General features: G+C 50.5%; 1 protein-coding gene across 2 annotated transcripts; it reads left to right on the top strand.

The window, feature by feature from the left end:
- The first annotated feature begins 353 nt into the window (after nt 1-353).
- Nucleotides 354-27,890, top strand: FAM107A (family with sequence similarity 107 member A). 2 transcript variants are annotated; one of them, XM_058422280.1, is made up of 5 exons: nt 354-823; nt 11,739-11,802; nt 21,308-21,482; nt 24,610-24,766; nt 25,934-27,890. In XM_058422280.1, the coding sequence occupies exons 1-5, from the start codon at nt 800-802 to the stop codon at nt 26,039-26,041; spliced, it is 528 nt and encodes a 175-aa protein (XP_058278263.1). In that variant the 5' UTR covers nt 354-799; the 3' UTR covers nt 26,042-27,890. The 2 variants fall into 2 exon arrangements, with proteins under 2 accessions (XP_058278263.1, XP_039932535.1); XM_040076601.2 differs by lacking the exons at nt 354-823; nt 11,739-11,802 and adding an exon at nt 12,733-13,243.

The following is a 27,890-nucleotide window of genomic DNA, read 5'->3' as shown; positions in this document are numbered from 1 at the left end:
CTGAAAAGGACAGTGGGTGCAGAGACAGCAACCTCCAAATGAGGTTTTGCAGTGCCCTGGCATTTTGAAAGCTGTACTTCTGCAGGGACAGGCACCTACCTGTGCTGGTTTGCACTGTGCCACAACCCCAGAGTCTTCACCGAACACAAGCCTGACCCGCCCGGACTCCCAGGATGCAGCTCCAGGTAACCGGGGCTCACCTGGGGTCCCAGCAGGCACCAACGCTGCAGCAGCAAACAGGCAGCCTGGGGTGCTCGTGGGAGCAAAGTTTGCAAAATCCAGTGCTGCAACAGGAGCCAAGAGCCAGCATGCAGGCAGGCAGCAGAGGGATAATCTTCCTTTGTTTCGGGGGGTTCGTTCGGTCAAAGCACCAAAGGAGTATCCAGGAAAGATGCCACGGCAAGGACCTGCGGGTGCCGGGCCGCAGCTGGGCGAATCCGCATCCTGTGACATCTTGCCCTGTCAAGTGCAATTACTGTAATCTTCCACAGCCTCTCAAAATACGGATCTCGGCTTAGAAACCGGGCATCCACAGCATGAAAGCTGCCTTTGTGCCCGGGCAGAGCCTGGGTGCGAGCCAGCCGTTAGGTGCATGAAGAAAATGAGTTCTCCACGTGCTGGAAGAAGGGAGGAAAAGCAAGCTTTCCCACCCGAGCCCGCCACAGACGGGCTGGATTGCACCCACGTCTCCCCAGAGCAGCCGCCGAGGGGCCGGGAGCAGCACGGCCGCCTGTCCCCGCGGGAGTGACGGGGCCGTGACCGCAGAGCCGAGAGAGGAGCGCGGCCGACACAGCCCACCATGGGGGCCTCCCACGGGAAAAAGGTAACGGGGCTTTCCCCGGGGCCGCGGGGCTGGGACGGGGTGGAGGAGGCACCATCTGCTCACGCCGTGCTCGCCCTGCCCCGCGCTAAGGCGGCTGATGGCAGCAGGGATTAGAAGGAAGGGACCCGCTCCTGGGTGTGGGCGCCGCTCAGCAGGGCCGGATTAAGTCATTCCGTCTAATGGGCTCAGCATCGGGGCCTGCCGGGGCTCTCAGGACAGCAAGGAGGGGATCAGAGCGTTGCAAGTATTGCATTAGGACAGGCAAAGTTTGGTTCTCAGGGGAGAAATGTCAGGTTTGTTCTGAATGCATCCAGCAGCCTCTGGGATGTCTCCTGTAGGTGAGGTGCAGAGCAAGCCCTGAGTATTTCTTGGCCTGGGAATTGATGTCAGCTCCCTCCCAGGACAGGGAGGAGCTGGGCCAGGTCCCACGGCACCAACATGTATCCCTGTCTTCCAAATGTCCTGGGGAGGGCAGGGGGAGCGGTCAAACAGCTCCAAATGGCAACAGTTTCATGGAGTCAGAGCCCTGCAGAGGTGGCTAGGGATGGTTGTGCTGAGGATGTCACTGGATGTCATTTTGCTTCCATGACTGATGACATCAGTGCCTAGAAGTGCATCATCCCTGCCCAGTTGCAATGCCCTGTCTGGAATAAGGCTTCCATAGCTCATTTTCCAGCTCTAAGAGAAAAATACTTGTGCACCACATTAGGTCAGTAACTTCCACTGGAATGGGGACAGCAGTGACCCTTTGCCCCAGCAGGGACGCTTCATGCTCAGCTGAGCGTGACTGTGGCCTTCAGAGGCATGGGCACCAAGTGCCCTTCAGAGTTCTGCAAACTTGCTGCACTTTCTTCCAAAACCAGAACTAGACGCTCTTGCAGGGCAAACGTGAAAAAGCAACCCACTGGCCAGTGTGACCAACACCCAGAAGGAAAACCAGAGCTGAAGTGGGACTAGTAAACCCGTATCTATTTTTCTGGACTGCTGACAAGTGCTGGGTACAGGAGGTGCTGCTCCCAGCCAGCCCGGGGCTGCTCAGCACCCATCCCATGCCACGCTGGCTCCAGCACACTCGGGAGCCGTGGCTGTTCCCGTGGCTCAGGGCTACAACACACCCAGGAGGGGCCATGCTCTGCCCACAGATAATCCCCTGGCCCCTGCTCACGTGGCCCTGACCTTCAGGCCCCGACGCATTTGTAGAGGCATTACTGGAAGCAGGGAAATAAGCTGGTTAGGTCAGGCTTGGCTCAGTGCCACCCAGTTAAGCCCTGCTGCATACAAAGCAGCCCATGCCAGCCTCCTGACCACCAGACCAGACTGCTTTTGGACAGCTTTCCCCACTGTTCCCTCTCTCTGAAACACCACGATCCCACCACAGCCCAGCACTGAATGGCCTGGCTTTGAAACGCTGCCGGGAGCTCGGGCTCTCCAGCTTCCTGGCAGCTTCTGAAAGCTGAGACAGTTTTACTTCCATGGGTACCGAAAGGTCAGAGATGTCACTCCCATTTCAGCCTCCCAAATGTTGCCTAAGTTGACAAAAGCCTGTGCCACTGCCCAGCTGGCACCAAGCAGGGATGTCTGACTGGCAGCTCCTGGGTCGGTGCTTTACCCTTGGGCTGATGCTGATGGGAGGTGAAAACAAGACAACTCTTCCTACTGCCTTTCCAGGGTGGGCGTGAACAGCAGGATGCAGCTCTCCCAAAGAGCAGGATGAGTCCAGGTGACAGCCAGGAAAGCTCCCCTTCCCCCAGCCCTTGCAGGCTCAGGGACCTGAGGCACAGCTCAGGGCACAGGCACCTGCCAGGCCTGAACCCTTCTATCAGCAACAGCCCAGAGAGGACCCAGAGGGAGCCCAGAGCAGCTCTGCACCCCTCACCAGCACAGCCTGCATTAGCAGTCTCAGCTGCACCTCTCTTAAGCTTAGTCCAGAACAGTACTCCAAGGAGATTACAGTAGTGGATTGTGGAGTGCAAGGCAATCCACAGCTCCACAACAAAAGGGACCAGAAAGGCTGCCAGCGTGGCTCCAAGGACATTTTTACTTTAAAAGGCTGCATCTAGCCCCAGAAAACCTGTTCTCATATCACCAGTGTTCTGTGGGCCCGAGCCAACAGCAGGGCTCCAGCAAGACACAGACTTTTGCGGGGGTGCCCTCCCCTTGAAGAGGAGGCAAGGGCTTTGCCACAGGCTGGATCATGGGTGCTGCAGAGCTGGTGCTGATTCTCTGATGAGCTGGTGATGATTCCCTGCTGATCCCTCTGCTCTGCAGTGCTTCAGGCCCACTGGTGTGGCTGACATCCCTCTAACCTCAGAGAGCATCCTTCAAATAATCTGCAAGCACAGCCTCACCAGCAATAGAACCCCAGGCTGCCAGGGCAGATGCTCCAGACCCTGTGGCAGTGGAGGAGACTGTTCCCAGGCACCTGCACCTCTCCACTTCTTTTCTCCGTATCTTCTCAAGGCAAAGTTTGCATAGTGATGGGAAAGTTTCCCCAGGGAAAGTTCTCTGTCCCCAAATTCCCAAGAGTGTCAGTTTACACTAATGTCAGATGAGCCCGGATTAGCCCTGCTGCTGAGCGGGGAGCTTTGCTCTGTGGCTGGTTTAGAACAACAAGAGGCAGCACGCCAGTGCCAGGGAGAGAGGCTCTGCTTGTTCAAGCAAACCACTGTACCTGGCTGCCCATGCTGCAAACAGGGCTTTGAGAACATGCTTTAAAACTCCTCCATCTGAGCGAGACAGGACAAACGTTTCTGGGAGCTGCTGGTGGGATTTCGCCACAAGCACGACTTCCCTCAGTAGTGAGGGACCCCCACAGTCTCGCCAGAGAAGTGTTTTAGCCTGTGCCACAGAAAGACAAAGAGGTCTGAAACAGCCAGCACCTTGTGACACCCCAAGGAAGACCCATGGTCCAGCAGCCCCTCTCACATGGGAGGAAATATTACTCCAAGGCAGTGAGCTGGGACACCTCTGCTCCATCACGCTCCACAGAGCAGCAGGCACAGTGGGATTTTCCTGGCTCTCCCTGACAAGAATTTCAGGAAGCTGGTAGCCAGTGTCCCTGCCAGCTCTTTGGAAGCGTCCCTGTGCCTGGGCAGCACAAGATCCCTCCGAGGGACCCTGCCTGCTCTGACACTGCAGCCCAGGCTGTCCCCTCATTATCAGCCAGGGCTCCAGGGCTGCTGCACTGTCAGCAAGAGGGGCTGCAGGTGCCAAGGCCCCTGAGCAGAACAAGTCCCACCGACAGTCACAGAATGTCAGAGGCTGTTTGGTGGCACTGGCCCCGGGAGCAAATCCAAAAAACAGATGGCAACCAGGAACCACAACGTTTCAGTGTCCTTGAGCATTGTGCTTCTTGGGGAGAAGGGTTTGCATGTGTAACAAGCCTTGCTTAGAGGGGCAGGGATGAGAGCTACAGAGGCACACAGGTAAAGTCCCAAAGTGCCTGAGGAGAGGGGACGTTAGTGATAAAAATCCCATTTCTGGGGAAAAGTTACACACACCTGGAAAATAACAGCTCTGCATCATGAGACAGCAAACATCTCTACGTCCTCTCATCTGTCTGACACGGCACAGTCCAGAGTGGGAGAACTGGGCCAGGGCTAGTCCCAAAACCTTCACAGAAGCCCTCTAAGGTGACTTTATCCTGCCTCTTGCCTTCCTCTTCTTCAACCCTTTAAGGTCCCACAGGTGGTGACACATGGGGACTCTAAGTAGAGACACTGCTCTGAGCTTTTGTAGCTTTTATAGTGAATAACATGCTGCAGCATCCCAGTCCTCGGTAGCCAAACCCATTACAGTGGGACTGCTCTTGCTCCTAGAATGAGATCACAGCTTTATTTCTTACTTCTCCATCCCAAGCACCTAGACAGCACCAGTAAACCATCTCCATCACCTAACATAACCCACTCCCTCCAAACAGGCTGACATTCTAGTCCTGAGAGAGCTCAAATGGGCGCAGTGGGACAGGGAGCTAACTTGGACACAGCTAGCCCAGGCTGAAACTCTGCCTCCATGCATGACAAGCAGCACAAGGGTTTGATCCATGGGTGAGGGTGCTGGGCAGGATACAGAGGAATGTGCTGCCAGCCCCTCCAGGGTAAGGGCAGAGGCTATTCAGCACTGGCTAATGCTGCCTGTAGCACTGAGGTTGCAAGGGAGTCATGGAGAGGGCTCAGACTGAAGCGGGGTGCATGATGTGCTCAGGAAGAGACCAAGAACAACAATGCATGGGAAATGCTGCAGCTGCTGCCTCTGGGATGGTTCAGCAGTCCTCAAATAAAAATGGATTAAAGTAATTAAAGGCTTCACTGGTTCACTCAGCTCTTGGGGGGGTTTAAGTGGCATCTGCTGCCTCCTCCTGAGCCCTGCATTAACAGGGATGCTTCATGTCTTCCTTCACTGCCTCCTCCATTTGCAGCCCATGGTGGTATTTGCAGCCTGGCAAGTGGCATCTCATCCCAGACAGCAGCCAAACTTCCTCCCTTCCAGCCCCTTCCTTTGGGGTCTCCTCCACACAGATCCCAGCTGGCACACACTGCCTGCAAGGATCAGAGCACCCCATTTGCTACCAGCAGTGCCTGGGGCTGGTGGGGCATTTCTAACCTTGCTTTTTACAAACTCCACTTTTCCAAGGTAAGGACCAGTTCAAGTGACCCTGGGCAAGTAAAGAGCCCAACAAGGTGGTATCACAAAAGCAAATTTCTGACAGCAGCCCTATCCTTAGCCCCTAACATATGGTCCCTAGTTGTGAAATGGAGTGATGATGCCACTGCAGCCTGGAGGCTCTAGGACAGCATGACACTGTGCCAGAAATAAACACTGTCCCTATTAATCATGAGGAATAAGCCTCACTTTTTGCAAAATAACATTCTTCAAGGCACTTTAGAGTGTCTTAATGGTCTCTCTGCAGCATGACAACAATTCACTCCAAAGCTGTTGGAGCCCTTTTGTGCCAGTGACTGATGTTCTTCCTGTGCAATCAGCAGCATCCCCAGAAATAGTGGAGCAATCTTTCATATCAGCAGTGGTATCACATCTCCAGCACAGGGCAAGAATAAGCTCCTGAGACAGGTAAAAAATGGTTTATCCATTGTAGCGACAACTTAACTGCTGCTGATGACACTGAGGTGGGCGATACAGGTATTTCCAGCAGTGAACAGGGCTGCATTTTGGCTTTGCCCCAGCCTGCAGAGGTGGTGCATGCTCTGCACTTTGCAAGGGACCAGATTGAAAAGCACTGAATTGCAGTGAGGATTTCCTTAGGGACCAAGGCAGAACAGCGGGTCCATCGGTGTGCGCACCGCCCTGCCTTGTGCCAAGAGCCTCTTCGTGCCCTTCTCAGAGAGATGTCAGGCTTCACAGTCAGCTTGAATGCTGACAAATGAGCCTCATGCACCGGCTGCTGTGGGGCTGAGCCCTGCCACTGATTGCTCTCATTAATCTGCAGGAAATTTTCTGCTGAGGTCTGGTGTGTGGCATTGCACCTCGCTGGCGTGCGCCGGGAGCAGCCAGGGAGCAGCGTTTGCTCAGCCCCGGTGGGAAGCTCTGCGGGGCTCACTGCCCCAGGGCTGGCAGCTCCAGCAAGCCTCTATTCCCGTGTCTCCCTGCTTTACCTGGGGTTTTTGTCCTCTTTTGTTCACAGTCAGTGAAATGGGACTGGATTTGCCAGCTTTCACACCACAGGAGGGCTGTGCTTGCCTTCTGGGGCCACAGGGATTTGGGAGGGGGAATGACATTGGTGAAAAAGACAGGCAGGGGTCAGCACAGCACTCATTTGTGTCAAAGTGTGTGTTCTTTATGAATAAAATAACACCAAACACTATCTGAAGCATTTACAATTTTCTACTCAACTAAGCAGCAAAGTGGCCACCTGGCTGGGGCTCCCAGAGACTGGCACAGGAGCTGAGGAGTGTCAGCCTGACCCTGTTGGCAGGCCAAGAGCCTGATCCCCTTCTGTAAGCCTAAATTCACAAATTCCTGTGGTTGAAATATCCTTGAGGCTGCTGGCCGCTCTCATGAGAGCAGCCACAGGCATCTGCCCTCAGCTCACTTCAACCCAAGAAAGGATGCAGACTTGGAGAGGTCAAAAGACCAGTAATGAAATCTTACACCAATAACTTGATGTTTCTTAGAGCCCTTTGCAATATGATAGTGAAATCAGCCATGGTTGTGGCCAGGAGTAATACAAGCTCCGCTTGGTTTGAAAACCCAGCTCCCTGAGGGCAGGTGTGCATGGAGGGCTGGACAGGGGCACCCTGGAGCACAGGACAGGGGGTGATGGGGCTGGGCTGAGGCATGCACTGGGTGCTGTGGTGACTCCAAGACCCTTTCCCATGACAAGGGCAGCACCGTGGCAGCAGATTTTACAGCTGCTGGCCCAGGAATGCTGGGATGTGCCCGGACACCGACTCCTGGGTGCCTGCCAGTCCCGATTGCAAAACCTGCCAATACAGCAGTGTCCCCTAATGAGCTGGGAGCACAGGAATGTGCACAGTCAAGCTCCCTGCCAAGGAGTAACCCTCCCAAACCCGGCACTGCCCTGCCTCTGCAGGAGACAGGAACATGCAGCTTCCCACACCAATCCTAAGAGCAGCACCAGGAAGGCAGAGCCCAGTCTGCAAGCTCCAGAGGGAGCTGGGTGTTATACTGCCTTTCCTAGCCCTCAAGAAGTTTTGGAAATTCAACCAAACTGCAGCACTTCCTTTGGCCAATGCCTTCAGGGAATTAGCAGAAGTATGAGGCATTGGGCTGCTGATTTTCTCTGTGTTTCTCCTTACCAAGAACACAGTGTCATCCCGGCAAACATGTGCCCCAGCTTGCTGAATCAAATAAGCCGCAACACCTCACATGGCAGGACTGCAGCAAAACAATTGAGCTGACAGATTTTTGTGCATTAACATCACAGATGGGAAAAGGTCTTACTAACCCCCAAAGTTCCTTCCAGTGGATGATTTCATTGATGTCTCTGGATCAGTCCCAGCTGCTGCAAATCAGCACAGAAAGACCAAAATTCAGCAATAATGCAGGAGATTTGGGCAACAGCTCAGATGGCATCTCAGAGTCCAGGGTCATATACGAGATGTTTTCATACAGAGCACTGAGAACAGCAAAAGGTATTGGGGGCTAATCAAAACTAAGGGTAGAGAACAGTTTAATTAACCTCTAAAACACATGTTTTGTGGCTCCATCACATACAGAAATGCTGGCTTCGATCTCCCAGCCATCAATGAACCTTGTTCCCAGGTCATGAGAACTCCTTTCGAAGTCTCTGGTTCAGCAATAAGACTGTTTTAATCAATGGATGTGATCATTCATTGAACACCGATGTCAAGAGCTGCTACAGCACCTTAGGGACAAAGTACTTTTCTCTGAGTCCATCTACTCCTAAATAGGTTGAGCAATGTCTAACCCTGCTAATGGTGTCTCCCTTCCAAACCAGACCTGTGGGAGAGTCACATCAGCCTGAGTGGCATTTTGCACACTTTCATACCTCTTTGTCACCCTGATGTGATTGCAGCAATTTATTACCTAATTCATTAGCTCAGACTTTGGCTGCAGAGTGATCCAGGTGCTTTGATACTGCACCTTAATGGCACCTGTATTGATGCGAACCTGCCTGAAGCCATTCTCATCACCCTCTCTGTGGCTCGCACTCTGACCGTGCTGATGGCTCTTTTCCCTGCTTTTATCAGTGCACAGAGTCCAAAATTCCTGTCAGTTGTGCTTCAAGTAAACATTACAGCACCCACAGGTGGGACAAACAACACTGATTAATGGTTTATACAAGGTGGCTGGCTTTGAGCTCCAGTAGGAGCATTGCACTTCCCCAGTGGGGAGCCAGGGAGGAGGACAGTGGTTAGAGCTGGTGGTTCAAAGCAGCTCGTGCCTGTGATACTGCCTCCAGACATTTGCTGCAGTTCTTTGCTGTACATCCAAGTCAAGGCCTGGAACAGTCCTGCCAGGACAGAGTGATGCCCAGGATGTTTGGAAGTAACACAGAACAGTGCATGTAAAGCATGGAACTACTTACTATTTATACTTTGTGTTGCTTTGTGGGATTTAACCCACTTAATCACCAGGCTAATTCCAGCTGAAGTAGTGCTGTCCTCACTGACATGGTCAAAACAGGATGGGGATCCCAGGCAGGAGGAGCTTGCCTGCAGGTTGGAAGTGGCACCTGCTCCCATCAGCAGTCTCCAGGACTGTCCTTCTCAGCTGCAGAGGGGGCACAGTGTTATTATCTGATACTTGATTTTACTACTACTTCTTACTCCTGGCAAGATGCAGTCACACTGCACACAGAAGTGGCTTTCACATGGAAATAGAAGGGTTTGGGAAATAGCAGGCATTTTCTACCCATTTACTGCAACAAAAACTCCCCATCTGAGCCATCACTGTGACAAATTAAGCCCTCTGACTCCTATAATACCTGTCCCTCAGCTGGCTGGGGACAGAGTGCCATAACCTGATTTGTCCCATAGGGAGCAGGCAAAAGTCTCCACCACCTGGACAATCATTAACTGCTCCGGTGAGCTGGAGAGGTGCAAGGAGAAGCTGTCCTGCTCTGCAAATACACTAATGGCTCAAGTGGAGATTAGCAGGACTGTGTTACCAACCAGCCTGTGCCAAGAGGTGACAGGGTACCAGGGACCTGGCATGGTCTGACCAGCCTACACAATCCCCTGCCTTTGGCTTTGCCACCACCAAGGTCACCACCACAGCGCAACTAGCACGACTTCTGAGGCTGTACTGGGATGGCAGAGAGTTTGTGCTGGGAGCTGGTGCCACAGGGTGGGAGGGAAGGCTGGGCTGCACAGCCAGTCCCTACCACCACAAGCAGCACCTCAGGCCACACCAAGCATTAACTCAGCAGAGGGAATGTTTAACCAGCCTCCAGGACGTCCCTGCAGCAGGAACTGAAATGCTCTGCCTTCAAGTCCAGCCCCAGGTGACTTCAGCAGAGTAAAGTTCTGCCTGCAGATTGGGAGCCTGACATGACTGGCAGTGATGTTGCCATCCCAACCTCATGCTGAGAGTGGAGATTTGATAAAGATGCAGGCAGAGCTGTCTGCTCTGTCACTCACAGCTGCACCCAGGCTCCTCCATGGGCACACAGCGTTACCTCACTGGCACTGCACTGGCGTCAGCGGGCAGCATTGCACATCCAGGGAGAGCCAGTGTTGGTGTTGGGAACTGGCTTGACACATCTGGGGTTTTTTAATACACAGGAGACATGTCCATACAAGAAAGATTGTGGTGCCACAGCAATTGGCTAAAGAGATAACAGCCAGCAGCCAACACGACTAACACAGTAACTCAGCAGCTAAAAGACCACGGAATGAACAGCCCTGGTAACAAGAACCTGGCTGTGGGCTCCTCCAGAACCATTTTCCTGTCCCCAGTACTCATTAATAACCATACAGCCACCCACCAGTGACATCCAGGTGCACATTCAGCACAGCCTTATTTTCTCTTTACGAGCACATTGAAGAAAACCACACCATCACCCCATCACAGCAGAGCCCAGGTTCCAAGGGATGAGCCCTCTGTGCCACACACGTCAGAGAGCTGTACCAGAGCTCTTTCAGAGCTATCCCAGAGCCATGCCTGGGTCTTCTGCCAGCTGCTGACTCAGGGACACCCTGGGCTCACTCCTCTGGGGTGATACTTCCAAAGAAACGCCCCCTGCAAGCCCCTGCAGCGTTCCCAGCAGCACGGGGCCATACCGTGTACAGGAGACGCAGTGGGGGACGCTGGAATGAGCTCCCCATGTCACCTTCTCTAGGACATGAAGCCACTTCCTGAGACACACAGGGCAGCTGGTGAATGATGCAACTCCTTGTCTGCAGGAGCCACTCCAGCTCAATCTCACCCAGCAATCAACCACCCTCACAAAGTAACCTTCAGGGAGCCACAGGGGCAACACAAAGGCTTTTTGTTAATCTCAAAGACTCAGGAGCACGGCGGGGCGGGGGGGGAGCGGAGTCTGCTTACTAATTTAGATAGCAAAGAGAACTGTTCTGCAAGGAGCTCCCAGAAAAAGAGCTTTGCCGTGAAAGAGCTTTGCCATTTGTGATGCACCCCACAAACCCCCACAAACCCACTTCCTCCTCTCTGCAGGAGAGGAGCCCAGATGTGCAGCTGGTCAGGCACCATGGTGCATCAGAAATTATCCAGAGAATTTAGCTGGCCTTTTTCTGATTTTACTCGGTCAAAAGCAGGTGCTGATGGATCACAGCCCCTTTCCAGTCCCACGTCCACCAGCCATAACCACACTTCCTTGGGAGCTCAAAACAGGTTTAGATCGATGCTTGATTCTCTTTTCCCCCTTTGACACATCTCCAGAGAACTCACAGACCTGAAACTTGTTCAAAGGTGACCCAAGAACAGCACAGACCCATATCCATTTCCTTTTCCATTCAAATTGAACCAAAAGGTATTTTTGGAGTGTGCAATGAGCAGCCAGGCCATGGGACATTGCATCATGTGAGGAAAGTCTGCTGGGCCACAAAAATCTTGTGGGGCACACATGGGCTGTGAAGTCACAGCTTGAGCATAAAAACTACACAGCCTCCCCACTTAAAGGCCTCTCCTTTGCCACAGCCTTGGTTTGGGTGCAAAAGCTGTCTTCCAAACCCTGCCTGTGAGTAATCCATGGCTGGACAGGTGGGGCTGACTGCGCTCAGAAGCACACGGACAAACATCACACACATTGGAATAAGGACCAGTCTGCCTCTCCTGCATCTGAGACCCATGTCAATTAAACTGAACAGCTCCTGGTCAGGAGGTTAAAAATAATAACAATTTCTTTAGTCTCTGGTAGCAAAGGGCTGGCAACTTCTCCTTTGTTTTGCCTCCTGTGATAGAGCAATACCTGTACAGTCTTTTCTCATTTCTCTCTTGTCTTTTCTTCCAGAAAGAATATTCCCTTCAGTCCAAGGGTCCAAATGGAAGCAAGAAGCCAGGGAGTGGCAGTTCAGGTGAGTGCCAGCAGCCTTTGCTGACCCTCAAAGAGCACTGGAGGCAAACTGGGAAGGACTGGAGCTTCTGCTCACACCTGGTGCTGCTGAGCCCTTGCCTGGGAAACATGGCTGGGATGGGGGAAAATGCTGGGATGTGGAGAGGGGATGTGGAGAGGTGCAAACTGTGGAAAGGTTAAAGTAAGTGAAAGAGCACCCATATGTCTGTGAGAACCTGGCTCCTTTCTCCAGTCCTTCACAAGGCCAGGAGTGTCACACCAAGACATGGCCTGGAGCATGCACCCTTGGGTGTCTCAGAGTGTGAAAGTGACTGGCCACCCCAGTGGTGCCCCCCAGCTTTCCTATCCCATTTCTCTGTATGGAAATGGTTTTGCCTCATCCCTGACCCTCCTGGGACAGGGACACTAAACACCTGCAGGCTAGCACTGGGCAGCCTGGGCAGAACTGGACCATAGAACCCCCTGAAGAGCCAAAAGGAGTTGCTGGAGTGGTTTAAGCCCTTCTTCTCCCCCACCTTTGCACCCTTTGGTTTCCCAGGCTGTTGCAATTCAGGGACATTCAGCATGGCACCTTCCAGCCGCAGGGACGATGGGGACAAGAAGCACAGTTCAGGCAGGGGCTGCATCCCTGCAGCAGCAGACCTGGGGCAGCGATGCTGCGGCATCACGCAAGCTCTGATGCCACCAGGACACCCATGGCCCCGTGGAGGAGCTGCTCCTCCCTGGCACAGCCCTTACCCCCGGGGTGGAGCAGCTGCTCCCCCTGGGCCGTGCAGCAGTAGGTGGATGACAGGGTGTTGCAACATGCCAGGGAATAATCACGATAGCTCGAGCGGTTGCCCTGGTGCCGGCTTGGCTGTTGCAGTGGTTGCTAAAGAGAGTGGGCGTGCGGCTTCCTCTGGGGCGATCTGATTTCTCCAGGAGCGTGGTTAAAGCACGTTGAGGAGAAATCGTCCTCCGTGGAGCAGGGACACAACCTCTCCACCCGCAGCAGTGGCTGTGCCGAGCAGGCAGCTCGGGTGCCTGGGCACGCACGGAGCTGTTTGCTCTGGGCAAAAAAAAAAGCGATTAGCTCGTTCACCTCTCCTGGGAAAACATCATCGGGCAACAAAGAGCAAAGGGGAGAAGTTTTCAGGGCGGCAGAGGGACCGGCACTGAAGAGCGAGCAAGGCCAGCGGCTGAGCTCCGGCGCTCGGTGAGGTCCCGGTGGGGCGGCAGGAGCAGCAGGGAGGGCGCAGCAGCCACCTCCACGTCACCTCCCGTCCCTGCTGCCACCGCAGACACCTGGCAGGAGCCAGGCGCCTTCCTCGGACCGGCCAAAAGTCACACAGGCGCCAGTGCAGGCGGGCAGCAGCGGCAGCCTCAGCCCCACAGCCCCATGTCGTGGGGCACGGGGCAGCAGCTGCCCCCCGGGCTCCCCAGGGCCTCGCTGCGGAAATCAGGTAAGCCCGGGACCCCGACTGCCCCGGGGGATCCCCGCTTCTCTGCTGCTCCCTTCTGCGGGGACGGGCTGCTTCATCCCGCGGGATTGCTCTGCACTGCATCCGCAGGTGACTTGGGGCCCGGGTTTATTTGAGCTATGGTGTTACTTTAATACTTGGGTAGCTTGTTGAGAAGCTGCCCTTCTGCTTCTGCCTTTCCATGTCCCACAAGTATTTCCCTTAGAATACCCATGCTGCAATTCAAACCTTCTTCTTGGAGAGGCACTGGGCTGGATAAAGGGCTAATGCAATCCCTACAAACCAACACGGGAGGATATTTTCTGTACTTAACAAAATACCTTTGAACTAACTTTAAGCATTCGTTACTGATTGATGTGCATCTCTGTCATCGGGAGAGCAAATATTTGGTGAGATATTAAAACTAAGTTTATGATTGTCAAGAAGGACTGCTAAGCATCTGCCACTGTCTAACAAAACTAAAGCAGTGCTCCACATGCTGCTCGTAAAAGGCGCAGGACGTCTTGGTGATTGCTAACAGACTAAGATCCCAGCCTTGCTATCTTTGCTTATCACAGTCCAAGGTAATTTAATGAAATGATTAACCAGCACACCCAGTCCTGCCTGCCAGCAGAGGCACTTGCTGCTGCCTGACAGTACAAGCATTTCCAGCTGGTAACTTCTGCACCCCAGACAGCTCAGCAAGCCTCAAACCTGGTGGGATTTCTCTCTTCTAAATCCATGTGCATGAATGCGAAGTTCAGCGGGTGACCGTGTGACATCCAGAGTCCTTTACCTTTGGGGTGATGGCAGGTGGCAATGCGTGAGCAGCCCGGGCTGAGCCAGAGCCTGCTCTGTGCTCCCTTCGGCGCGTGCAGTGCTGGTGCAGAGGGGGGACCCAGCCCTGGGGGCTGCGGCCCTGCCACGGGGCTCAGCAAGGGTGAGCAGGACTGGGGACGAGCTGGGGGACTGGCTGTAGCTGTACTGGAGGGCAGCACTGGCTGTACAGGTGAGCAGCCCCGTCCCCAGCAGGTGCTCAGCAGAGACACAGAGGTAAGGAGCAGTGGTGACGCCGCAGTACTGGGAGCTGCAGAGATGTGTCCCCCAGCCCTGTTTTACATTTCCATTAGAGTTTTCTCTGCCTTTCTGACCTTGTGACCCCGTGGGGTTTATTTCTGACCATCAGGGCTGAATGTAGGCAAGGGGACCTGGGGTGTGAGCTCCCGCTGCCCTGAGGCAGCCACTTGATAGCTGGGAACTGCTTCCCACAGCAGCCACATCGAGTTACACTCACCCTATTGCATTATAAATACCAGAATTAGCCTCGCTTAATTATTTAAAACTATAGATTAAAAGCAGACAAAGGCTCTTTGACTCCTTCCCAGAGCACACATATCATTTATCAGAGGTACGGTCGCCTGGTGACAAGCACAGGGGAGCGTGCCAGGTCCGTCCGTCGGTATGAGGTGCTCCCGAGCTGCTGGCACAGCTGGAACCAGAGGAGGGGAAAATCACAGTGAGGATGGGAGCTGGTGCCATCTCACCCAGGGAGGGTAATGTTTTAGCATCTGCCAATCTTTGGGCTCACATTATTATTATTATTATTATTATCTTCATCATCATCATCATCATTATTAACGTCATCATCATCCATCACCAGGGCAGCAAGCCACAGCAGTCCTTAGGCTAACGTGAATTACAGGTATTTTGTTCCAGGTTGTTGTAACAGCAGCATACGGATTACTGTGGTGGCAAGGGACATTTTGTGGGCTCAGCTGTGGGGACTCACCCACCAAAGGGTGTCCAGGCACCGCGAGCCTCCCCATCAAGCAGCACCCACGCCTGGGTGCCTCCCTCTGCCCTGAACCCACCGACCATGCAGAAAGGGGCTTCCTAAAGCAAGGGCCTGACTTTGAGGTCAAGCCTCCTGTCCACCTGGCAGATGATCCTCTGCAATGCAGGTGCACACCTGAAAGCTGCTATCATCAGACAAAGCTTTGGGGCTTTCAGAGACTGACATGGAATTCTTTCCCACTTTGCCAGCCTCAGCTATTCTGTATTTCTAAAATACAGTTAATTAACACGAGAAAAATCATGCAAATTAGCACGCGCCATCAATTGAGGAATCCGAAACTAATGACAAACTTTCAGCTTCATTCTTTGTAGGACTTAACATACAGCAGACACTTTTTCTGCCATTTACTCTCTCACAAGAAAAGCTCCAGTGGCAAATTCCAGCTGCACTTCAGACACTGGAAACGCATTGACAGAAAGTTTGTAGTCTAAAATGAAAAAAAAAAATTAAGTTCTGGTTAACAGAGAGAAGCATGCAAGGGCTTAAAAGTAACAGAAGCCAGTTTAAAGATCCCAAAGACCTCCAAATGCACAAAAAAACTCTCACAGGGTTGACAGCCCTACTCCTCTCAGCCTTCCCAAAAGGGGTGAGGGACAGTACCCTCACCCTGAGGAAAGGAGGGCTCCCCAGGGGCTGGATGTTGTTGGGGTCTGAGGCTCGGAAAAGGGATGGTTTTGTGCCATAATTGCAGTTAAAAGTGTCAGAAACCCGCAGTTCCCCCCAGGCTGAGGTTACTTGTGTAAACACCTTTAAACTCGCTCTACTGGCCCACACTGATGTGTTGGTTTTGTGGCCACCTGACTTGCAGGACGTGTATGACCAGCTGCTGCCAGCAGCCCTTCATTAATCTCTTGGTTCTTTAAAAAAGACACATTCATTAATTAATCCCAGGCATCCAGAAAACCAGAGGTTCTTCCCCGTAACCACAGTTTTAAGTGATCATTTCTGCTCAGGAATTGGTCTCTTGGATTAGCAGATTTACAAACCCAGATCCAGGGCTCTGACCCTGGACATCCTGAGGTTTTTGCCCAGTCTTATCCCTTCTACCAAGCAACAGGGTCTCCCAAGGTTACAGACAGCAATGTCCTCTGAGTACAGATCCTGTTCCCAAAAGAATGCCTTCTGACTGTTTTTACAAGGGTGACATTTCACAAAGGCCCATTATCTGCCCAGAAATGTACACCAATACAATATTTTTAACAAAAAGCAGTTTGGTCATCATCTGGCCCTACACACAAAACTCTTCTGAGATGCTCTAGTTCAGTTCTCAAATGACACAGACAGCAGAAATAAAACACTGTGAACTACATTTGCTTTCTAGATTTCAGCTAAAGTTGAACACTGATCTGTGCTGCATAAGGCAGCATTGACAGCTTTGCAGTTTAAGGATGCAGGTGGCATGGGAAAGGGCTGAGGGGAAAAACGAGATGTCACAGGGGGGAAGGATGTCAAGGAGACCTTGGAAAAACACAACTCGGGCATTTCACATAAAAAGCTGCAAAAAGCAGCTGCTGTCATGCTGTACCCTCCACTCTCCTGTACAGGTGCAGATTGACAGGTGCTGGGGAGGACCCCAGACCTCCACTCCACAGCTTTCTAAACCCAACAGCCATGGATTAATTCCATTTCCAACCTGTTTAATTCTTCCCTTGTAAATAACAGCTGTAGCCATGTAGGCAGCCCTAAACAGAGCTGCATCCCTCAGGTTACCTGCCCTTTCCAGGACTGTTAATCCCTTTAACATTCCTGGGGATTATTTCCATCCCGACAGGATGGTAGCACAGGCTGCCAGCAGCAGTGCACAGTCCTGACTCACAGGGGCTCATACAGCAATCCACCTCCAGGAGACAAGTTGCTTAATCCTAAATAAATGCTCTGTGAAGGGCATCTCCTCCTTGTGAGGGAAAACCAAAAAGCAGCAGCAGCCAAAGGAACCACAGCTCAGCTCCAGCCATTACCAAACCCTCATGTCCAATGCGGTCCTCGGGCATGAGCCAGTCCTCTCCCTCCTCCTCTTCCACCTCCTCTCCAGGACCAGGCTAAAACCTTTCTCCTTGTGGGCTGCACAAAAGCCACTCAGCACCCCAAGCAGAACACCCTGTTTTACAGTCCTGGTAGAGCATATTTAATATATATTTACAGCATTCATGCTTTCAAAAGCATTTAGCGGAGCAGCAAAGCTGCCTGATACCCTCTTTCCCAGAAAGATTGCAGCTGAGCATAATCAGAAGTGGAAACAATTTGTCCCAGGATTGCAGAGTGGTGATTATATTGCAACTCTCCCATGAACTGGGAGATTTATAAGTATTTGCAGGTGGTCTGAGCAGGAATTTGGGCTCTGCTTTAGGTCAGAACAAGATATTAAGATGTCACTTTTCTCCCCCAGTCAGTCCCACACCCTGGGACAGGAGGGTGTCTGGTCTCTGGGCCGCCTCAAAAATGTTGCAAATGCCCTGTGTGGTCCCCTAGAAAACTAACAGAGCCTGGAGGCTCATTTCACAGTGCAGTTGAGAGAGGAGATAACTCCATGTGTGATGTCCAGGTACCTGCCAGGGGCATCCTCATTCTGGCAATCTTGCTTTTTACTCACAGAAAAGTAGCTGGAAACACACATTCCCTAGAAAGCCTCGAGCTTCTAGAAATGAATAAGCCTCGAGCTTCTAGAAATGAATAGCAGACTATTTAAAAGGCCGTGCTGTCTTCCTCAGTACAGCAGAGAATATTAACATCCACTTTTTTTTTCTTTTCTTTTTTTTGTATCTTGCAAAGAACAAAATAAAAATGTCCAACACCTTTTGCTGATTTATGATGGTGGCCAGGGAGGTGCCAAAGCAGAGCCTTGTTCATTGATCTGCAGCTGAATCATGCAAAAACAGACATCCTGCTGTAAATCCACTGCAGAGACCTGGCCTGATTTACACCTCCAGCACCATAAATAATGACAAAAAGCAGCCTGATAGCACTCTGTCTCCGTTACACAGACATGCATTACCTCAGGTCTTGGAGATGATAGATCTACTCCCCAGCACTGGGTCCTATTTTCCAACCTGCAGGAGAAAGGATGTCCCATCCTTACCCCCAGCACAACCCCAAGCTGGGCTCCAGATACACCAGTATTTTTATATTCTCATTTTTCTTTTTTTGCTCAGAGCAAATGAAGCCATTCCTTGAATTGTTCCAGGCTTCTGAAGCTTCTGAAGGTTTAAAGTACTGTTCTTGTAGAGAGGTTCAAGACTCCTTCCAGTCCCAGTCAGGGCTTTGACTTTGTCCCCAGGGCAGCAGTAGAGATACCCATGAGAAGCCAAACCCTCCAGGTGGGTTTTCTGCACACTCCTAGGTACATCTAGTGCCATGAAAACCAAGCACAGAGGTACCTGCTGTGTCCTGGACCCCGCAGTTTATTGAGGCAAATTGCACTCCTCATGAGAACTTTCACATGCTGGTTTAACAGAACCGGCCCAGAAAAGCTTCCAGTCCATTTCAGTTCCTCCCACTCCTTCCTTCCCAGTTTTCTTCTTAATTTGTACTAGTTTAAGGGAAAAGTTTTCCATCTGCCTTCAGTGAATAGGTTGATAAATTGCTGTTTCTTTGCAAGCCTCAGTCATGCAACGTTAGATTGCTGCAGTCTAGAAACAACCACATGAGCCCATCCAAAACCTCCAGGCTCACCACAGTGCTCCCTCAAAATGCTGCATAAAAGAGGACAGATGAATCCCTGATCATCCTGGGTGTGTGGGGAAACACCACAAGCCCAGACTGATGGACTGTATGACATCATCCCACGGGTGTGCATTGCTGGGTGTTAAACCTATGTGCATGGGGAAATCTGCCCATCTAAATCTCCCAGGATCTGGGTCTTGAGGTAGGGAAGAAGGGACTCCCAATCCTGAGTTGCAAAAGGAAAGCCATACATCATAGAGGCAGGGGAAAACATTATTTAATAAATAACAGTGCTGCACCAGTGCCCCAAGGGCAGCTTAGCAACAGGACCCAAGAGCTAATTGGTCCACAGAAAAATACCAAAGTCACTTGAGTTTCAGCCATTTACACACTCAGGTTGGTTCTTCAGGCTTGCTTGGCTGCATAATCCCTCCACGCTCTCTACTCACTGCAATATCCCGTAGCAGAGTACATCAAGTGGATTTAAGATAGACAAATCCAAGATGGACATGTCCCAGCCCTTCTCCTGACATGCATCAGGATTTAGTGCCAACACACAAGCAAGTGTGGGCATCTGTGTCACTGGAGGCAGCTCTGGACTAAACAGGAACAGCAGGAAAGGGCAGTGGGATGACACGGTGATATCGAGCCCAGTCTATTAACACAGCTTCCAAAAACAGTGTTTCCATTAAAAACACCTGGCATTTTATTGAAGTTACTCCATGGAGAGACCTTTTTATTTGAAAAATGAAGACGTAGCCTTACCATTTGAAATAGTTCAACCATTTCATTCATGCCAAAACAAACCTTTGCTTTTGTACCTTCCTTCCTTCCTCCCTTCCTCGTCTTTTCTCTGCCTCTTCTGTGAAGAAAGGAGGAAAAAAAAAAAAAGGCAATTTTATCCCAGTGAAAATCTGGTATGTTTTCTCATTGTTCAAAACATGGCTTTCATCTAACAAAAACAGTCATGAAATTGCACTGCCTTAACCCTTGGCTGTTTTTCAGTCCCTGCATCTCTCTGCAAGGCAAGGCTGAGCTCCCAGTTTCAGCCTGGGGAGTCCAGCCCCGCAAGGGTTTGAGTCAGCCTGGCACTTGCCACCAAACATCAAACCACACCACCTTCCCTTCTGCCAGCAGTGTTGTGTGATCCTAGAGGAAAATAATGTGATACAAAAAAAATCTCTGGTTCCAGCTTCCAAGCACCCTTTAAATACATACCGAACTATTCACCCCAATTACACTCCTGTAATGGGCTCTGATTTGTTTTCCTTTGTTCCCAAAGCAGTAGGGCACTGGCCACATTAACATTCAATGAGAAGTTGTTTGATATTGAATCTTTTCTTCAGCAGTATTATTCCTTACACAATTTTGTTTGATTGCAATCCACTTCACATTTTTAAGTGCTTACTGACTGTGAAAGAATGACCTAGCCTGCTTTCTCTTGGCTTTTTTTTATTGATTTCTCTTTTAAAAAGATTTTGTTCCTTTTATACATGAGATTGAAATAAGAGAAAGGGGCAACATTACCGAACAACTGTTTTTCTTCAGGTCCATCAACCCATATAACTTCACAGTAGGCCTCAAAAATACTGCAATAATGAGACACTTAAAGACATGAAGCTGCCTACAACCTTTTCATGGGACTTTTTTGGTTCTTACTGGTAAACTTCCAAATTGTTCAAGTGAATAGTCAGGAATAAATTGCTCTTTCTGAGCCCCTGATTAGACCATACACTGAATAATTGGAGGCAGACCTACTGTGCTCCTCATTTAAAGACACAGCCCACCACATGCAATTTGTCTTATAACTTGTGCTTTGCACTCACTTTGTATAGGAGTTTTTTGTAAAGAGAAAATGTAAAGGAATTGGAAAACACCAGCAGTGAGCATGCCCTGTGGTTTGCCTGAAATCCAAGCTGCCATCTCTTCCAAAACAGTGGGCTCTTGTTCTTAAATCCAGAACATACAAATTATTGCAGCATGATCACAGACTGCAGGGGCAAAGGATGCTTTTCTTGGCACTGGACTCGATCCTGATGAATAGGTCAGCAGGATATCAGCAAAGTCTTTCTTTGGCAAGAAGTTTCAGATACAGCAGGACTTCCTTAGGCCAGTATTTCAGAATCCCACAGCATCCCCTTGTGCTATGGGACCAAGAGCTTCATCCAGAATCCTCAAAGCAGCAGCTCAACACAGTCTACATCCATGGCTGCTTCCAGTTTTAGTTAGACCTGTCTTGCATTAATTAATCCTTGGCACTAAACTCTGCAGCCACTGAAGCGAGTGGCTGGCAAGTAATTTAAGTGATCTAATTAATATGTGTCTCATCAACAACGCATAGGGAGTATTTTTTAAAACCTCTAAAAAACCCACACCAGCACATGAAGGCACATGCATTCTGACACTGACACGGGTGTTGAGCAGCCAGGACAAGCACCAGCTCCTCTTTGTCACTGTGAAACAGTGGGTAACACCTCTCCTCTGTCTTGCCCGGGGTTCTCACACCAAGCAGGGTGAGACTTCTCGTGCAAACACCTCATTTTTTCTTCCAGCATCGATGTACACGGAAATACAGCGGGAGCGACCAGATGGTGGAAATATCCTGACTCACCCAGACTACATAGATGGGAACCCAGACCTCATCAAACCTAAAAAGCTCCTAAATCCTGTAAAAGCCTCCAAGAGCCATCAAGAACTGCACAGAGAGCTGCTGATGAACCACAAAAGGTAAGAGGAGATGGCAGCCTGCCACTGGAGCAGTCCAAGGGGTGCTCAGAGCTCAGGAGCTGAGGCACAGGTGCCAGTGACAGGCTGCAAGCTGGAACAGCATGGTAAGTCTTCTCACTTGCACACAAACACAGTATCCTGTCCTCTTTTGCTGTATCCTTTCCTGCTTTCTCTGATGTGACCATTTCTTTAAAAAAATAAAGCAGAATGAAAAGCCCCTGCTCTGCCATCCTGAAGGATTGGCTGGCACTTTTTAGAGTCACAAGCACTGGAAGATGCAAGGCATCCCTACAGCCCCTTTTTGGCATTCCTTGGAGGTTTTCTGGTTTTTTTCTATCTCCAGCACTGATCTGCCAAGTCCCCAGCAATGTACAGCATTCCTGGGCACTTGAAGGTCAAGCCAGAGGCAGGAAGAGGGGCAGGCTGGATGCAGCCATTGAAAGCTGAGGTAGCAGCAGGGTGAGATAATCTCTACAAGGCTATTGACCAACTCCCTAAATATCAAATTGGTAAAGACAGGCGAGAATGCGTATTCCTGACTTCCTACCCCATCACCCCAATTTAACTCTTTGGGGGTACAGATACAACATCAGGAAAACCATACCAATGATCAAGAACCTACAACTACATCATTTCATTGTAGCAACTGTCTGAACATCAGTGCAATAAAATTATATTCTGCTCAGAGGCTTTTAAGCACAGCAAGAAATCTGCTGGCTTTATATTTACATTTTCTGAACACCCTGAAATACCCTGACACAATGGCTCTTTGGCTGCCTAATTAAAAGGAGCACAGCCTATGTTCTAAAGGACTGCAGTCATCACAAGAACCAGACACGTAATATTAATTCAGTGAACAATCAAGCCTGCCAGCAGGGTGCATTAATCAATACTGGCACTGGCTGGGCTTGGGTTTGATTTGGTTTTCCCAGAATCAGAAGAATTACAGGCACCTTTCTCTGGCATCAATGCAGATGTCACTATACCAGCCAGATATTTTTAAAAGTCTCTGGCTTGAGTGTGACCATCTCCTCCCTGGTGATACTGCTCCGTTTAAAGGGTCACTCACCAGCACTGTCTCTGCTCTCGGAACATTATTCCAGTCTAACCATGATGGAACAAAGGAACAAGAAACCCCTGCAATGGAAGCTGCAGAGAGGAATGGCAGTGAAGGAGGGGCAGACCCTATGGCACCAGAGCTGCACTTCACACTGACAAACACAAAGTACATCATCTCTTTGTGTTCCAGGTCTGTGCCTGCCACCGTGTCACATCCACGTGTGCCACCAGGTACTGGCAGGAGGCAGCTCCACCACAGACATCCTGCACCACCTACTGGCCCCTCTCAAGCATCAGTTTAAACCTGGTTTGGCTCTGACCTCCCAAGTGTTTTTCAGCAAACATGTGAAACAAACCCTACTGCAAAAATTAATCCATTGTTGCTGGTTGCTTGTCACAAATCCACCAGTTTTGCTTCCTGCTAAACATTACCATAAAGGGAGAGAGGGGAGAAGGGGAGAGGGAAGGAATTATGCTCCTGTTTCTGCTTTGGTTGGTTTTTCCCCCTCAAGCAGCAGGGAGAAGCAACTGAAATCAGCAGCTTGTGTAACAAAATTCTTATCTTACTCAACACCTCTGGGCACTAACAACACAGGCTGATTAAATCAAAGAATAGTAACAAATCTACAGGCAACAGTGCAAGCTGTGTCTCCACCAAGCCAAAGCAGGTTTTCCTTCTCTCAAGCCTTGTGAAAAGCAATTTTGCGGCATTCAAGTTGTTCCTGCTTCAAAAACCATCATGAAAGCTCTGGGACCAAGGCTATGGCTGCCGTCACTGATGCTGCTGTGAACTTTGTCCTGCCATTAAGAAAGAAAGAAAGGAAAAAAAATATATATATATATATATATTTATATTTACAATAGGAAGTATCATTAAAAGTGGTACTGGAAGGATGCAAGCACCGAGTCCCAGCCATGCTGTGACAGTGCAGAGGTTTGCTGCACTTGGAGAGGATGGTTCCTCTCTCCTGCCTGCCAGTTCATCTTCTTGAGAGGTACCACCTCAGCACCTGCCACCCCACTAAGAAATGCATAGCCCACAGGGTGTGATGCCTCTGCTTTCAAACAACCTCGGCCAAAATCAACCAGCCTTTGGTCAACAGAGACCTCCTGGTGCTGAGGAGGAGGAGCTTTACATCAACAGCACGCCCAGCCCACGGCACCCTGGGCAAGCCCTTAGCACAGGCATGGCGAGGTCCCCTCCTCTCTGAACACAGACTGCACCCACAGAACACCAAACACCACCCATAACTACTTCAGGTATGGCAATATCCAAAGTGTGAGGTCTCTGAAGTTTGTTCAGGGAACGCCTTCCATCTCTTTTCCACACATTTACGCCTTGCCTGCATGGCCCTGCTGTGTCTCCTTTCCTGTGCCCCGCACAGAATAGGGGTTCCCCCGAGCTGCATCAGGTGGCCAAAGGGGAGTCAGGCACCTGAGCCATCAGCAAACCCTCCGGCTCCCAGGAGAAAAGGACGGTTCATTTTGGCCTCTTGATCCAAACTATCCGTGTCAGCAGCGGGATCGCCGGCCCTCGGCTCCGAAGCAAGGCTTCGGATGAAGCAAAGCTTCAAAGCTTCAGATGGGATGCGCGGGGAGGGAAGGAGCTGGCAGGACAATTACTGCAGCCCAATGACTACCCCTGCTGGTGGGAAAAAAATCGTCATTATTGCACATGTTCTTAACGCCGCTGAATCTACACCTGACACCGCTAAAACCAGTAACAGCACGAGCCCAGGGAAGGTCCCGTTTCCACACCCGACACAGAAAGCTGTGGTACCCCGGCGCAATGGGATCAGCAGAACTTCAAGCACCAAATGTGCCATACACGAACAGCAACATGTGCCTACCCCGAGCAGGCAGCCCAAGGCACCATCAAACACCCTCAAACCTTGTGGATGGGTTTGTGGGTCAGGGCTGGTTCGTGGATCTCCCATTGATCTCATGGAACACAGGTCTCCCGTGTTTCCATTTAGGACCAAGACAAGTTTTAGGGTTGCCAGGCTGGCAGTGGTTACACCCCTGGTGTAGATGCTCTGGTCCTCATTTTTCTGCTTTTTATCCACAGAGGTTTGAGTGTGGAGAGCAAGCCAGAGCTGCAGCGAGTGCTGGAGCACCGACGGCGAGACCTGCTCATCAAACAGAAGAAGGAAGAGGAAGAGGCAAAGAAATTGCAGTCTCCTTTTGAAAAGGAGCTATTAAAGAGGCACCAGAGGCTGGATCAGGTAGAACTGAGCTTTCAGCCATCCTTGGGTTATCCTGACACATGGCACAGGGGAGATGGGTGGGCTGAGGCTCAACCCAAGGTATAACACTTCTAATCCTCCACAAAACAGTAGCCAAAGTACATCCTCCACTGCTGCCCCACACAGCTGCAGCACTCTCACCCTCACAGTGGGATCCACCATGTTTTTAACACTTCACCCAGAATCCCCATTATACTCCACTCACCCTGAGTCTCCTCTGGGTCCCACACAATGTTCCTTGGGGATTTTTTCCAGTTCAAAGCACCCTAAAATGCATGGGAGCTGTTGCAGCACCCACCACAGGAGGACTCAGGGCCTTGCAGTGCAGAGAGGCTGAGAGGCTGCAGAAGTGCTGGAAGAAACATTGCTGCAATCTTACCCAAACTTACCAATCTTACCCAAATGTTTGGGGAACATTTTCTGGCATGTACCCTGGCCAAAATTCTGCCTGGGGAAAGCGGTATTCACTGTGCGCTTGACAGCAGCACAGCCATGCCCCAGGTGCTCTGTGCCTGGCCTCTTACCCAAACCAGTGCAAGCAGTGAGCAGACTCATTACTACCAAGAACAGAGTCATTGCCTCTCCCACTTGCCAGTATTTGCACTGCAAATGGATGAAACCAGTTTGTTTAATTAACAATACAACAACAATGTCCATCAAGCTGAGATCACTTGAAAATCACAGCCTGGCACTCTCAGAGAACAAGGAATATGAAACAAGGCGGTTTAGGGAAGATCCATAAGGACTTCACATATAAAAGTAAGGCAGTACAATGATTTACCTCACCTTAGACAATACCTAATGCTGAGTGCTTTCCCAGGCTCACAGGCCTCCTTTGCTGGGAAGGATTCAAACCTTTTCCTCCCTCTCCCATGCCAGGTCTGAAGTGAAGTCCTACCCTGCTTTTCTGATGGAGATGTTCCTCCCTGCAGGAAAGAAAGAAATTAATGTTTCAGCAGGACAGAAGGAGACTAAGGGTGAACGTAGGTCTGGTGTGATGGCTTGTAAAAAGAGCCACAACACATGCACTACACACTCATTGAGCTTTGGGCAATAATGACTGGACCCCACAATAATGAAGCCTTCTGTTTTACATAGCTGATGCCCTTTTGTCCTTTCATGTGCACAATGAATTCTTTCTTACAGCTGGAGAAAGAGCAGGAGAAGCAGGAAGACCATGCACCAGAATTCATTAAAGTCAAGGAAAACCTGAGAAGAACATCAACGGTGACGGGGGACGAGAAAGCAGCATAGCTTCTGCCAAAACCCAACAGGATCCTACCGAGGCAAACAACCCCGCTGAAATCTCTGTACATGGTGGACATTCCCAGCCACGCCATTGGGGCTACTTGCAGTTATTAACACTTGCTCCAGTAGAAGGCACAGAAAAGGTTTTCCCAGACCAGGAGGGAATCACTGTGGAAAAAGTGCAGTATTCACCAAAGTACTCACACAAGTGGATGCAGAGAGAATGGTGTTATTTTCCCCCCAGACTGTGGGTGCACACTAACCAGCAGCTAACTCTTGGTTAACTCTACAGACACAGTGAATATTTAAAACAGGGAAGTCTGTGTAGCAACAGTTTGGGGGACCCCTGCTTCTTGGAGGCAGGTTTGCCAGGTACAAGGGGACAAGAGGGCAGCTGCAGCTCTGGAGAACCTCCTAGAAACCTGGTAACTAAAAGGGACAACCTGTTTATTACTGAGAACATCCCAGGAGACCGTAATGGCTTTCCCAAGGGTCACTGGCTTTGCACCAGTGTGCCAGTCAAGCATGGCTGTGCTGTGTGTCTCAGCAGCACACCTCCACTATCAGAAAAACAAACCTCTGTGCCCTTACCAGTGCAGCACAAGCAGGTGCAGCTGTGCTTCACAAGCACCTTTAAACAGCATTTCAGCCCTGCTTGAAAGTGGCTTTTTAGGCAACTCCATGCTCAGGCAGAAGATACATTGGGCTGTTCCCCCAACACCCCAGGTGGAAGGCAAATGCTCCGTGCAGAAAGCAAAGGCTGGGTGTTCCCAGCACGGGTGTCCATGGAAGTGTGCAGTGACCAGGCAGCAGATCCCTGTAGACGCAGCAGACAGACAAACTGCTTCTTGCCCCTGCACCACTGAGCTTCATCCCCTCGCCCAGCAGCTGGACATGTGCTACCGTAGGGACTCACCAGAAACGCCCTGTGATGGAGAGGAGGTGATGTGCTCATGTCCCACCAGTTCCAAGCTGTCCTGTTAACCATCCTGCTGGTATCTGTAGGCACCAGGGGTTACAGGGCATGTAGGTCCTGATGCAAAACTCCTTGTCAGTGCTTCTCATCCTCTTGTCCAGAGGTCAGAGCTGCCTCATTGCAGCTGCCACTTTACAAAGCTAAAACTCTTCTTTGCTGCTGGTATAGGCAAGCTGAGGTGGATGGTGCATTTGCACCATGTATGGACAGAGCCTGTCACACTTACGGGACACCCGTGCCCTGGGATAACCACATCTAGAGCTAGAAGTGTGTTTTCAGAAATATCTCAGCTTCTTGCTTCTCACATCAACCCTGATACAAAGCCTGAACAGCATAACTCATCGACTGCCTTTGGACACTGACTCTTGAATGGCCTCAGCAGACCTCATCAGCTGGGCAGGTAATACCCGGTTAATCAACATTTATTATCCACATCTACAGTGGATCTATATGTAACTTAAGGGAAACTGGGCATTTATAGATATTTATAAAACGTTACTAATCCACTCTCTAGTCTCCTGGTCCAGTGGGATGTTTCATTTCAGAGGGCTGTGGCTTGACCTGGCAGCTTGAGTAAAACATCTGAGCCACATCACGTGTCAAGAGCAGTGATACAGGTATGGAGCTACTGGACAGTGATAGACTGGACTATAAAAGCCCTTAACTCAGCTTCAGTCCTTGAGCACCCCATCTCATGGCACTGTTTCTGCTGTAGTTTTTAAGACCCTTGCTAATATGCTTATACTAAACATGATTTTATTTCAGAGATCCAGTGCTTATTGTCACTATGGGTCAAACAAGATTTGAAAGGATCTATTAACAGCCTTTCCAACTGTGAAGCTTTTTATACAGGTTATGATTAAAAACCATAAGGAAGAA

This window comes from Hirundo rustica, chromosome 12 (genome assembly GCF_015227805.2).
Source record: "Hirundo rustica isolate bHirRus1 chromosome 12, bHirRus1.pri.v3, whole genome shotgun sequence".
Lineage (NCBI taxonomy): Eukaryota > Metazoa > Chordata > Aves > Passeriformes > Hirundinidae > Hirundo > Hirundo rustica.
Note: the sequence above shows the minus strand (reverse complement) of the source record. Positions and strands in the feature narration are given on the sequence as shown.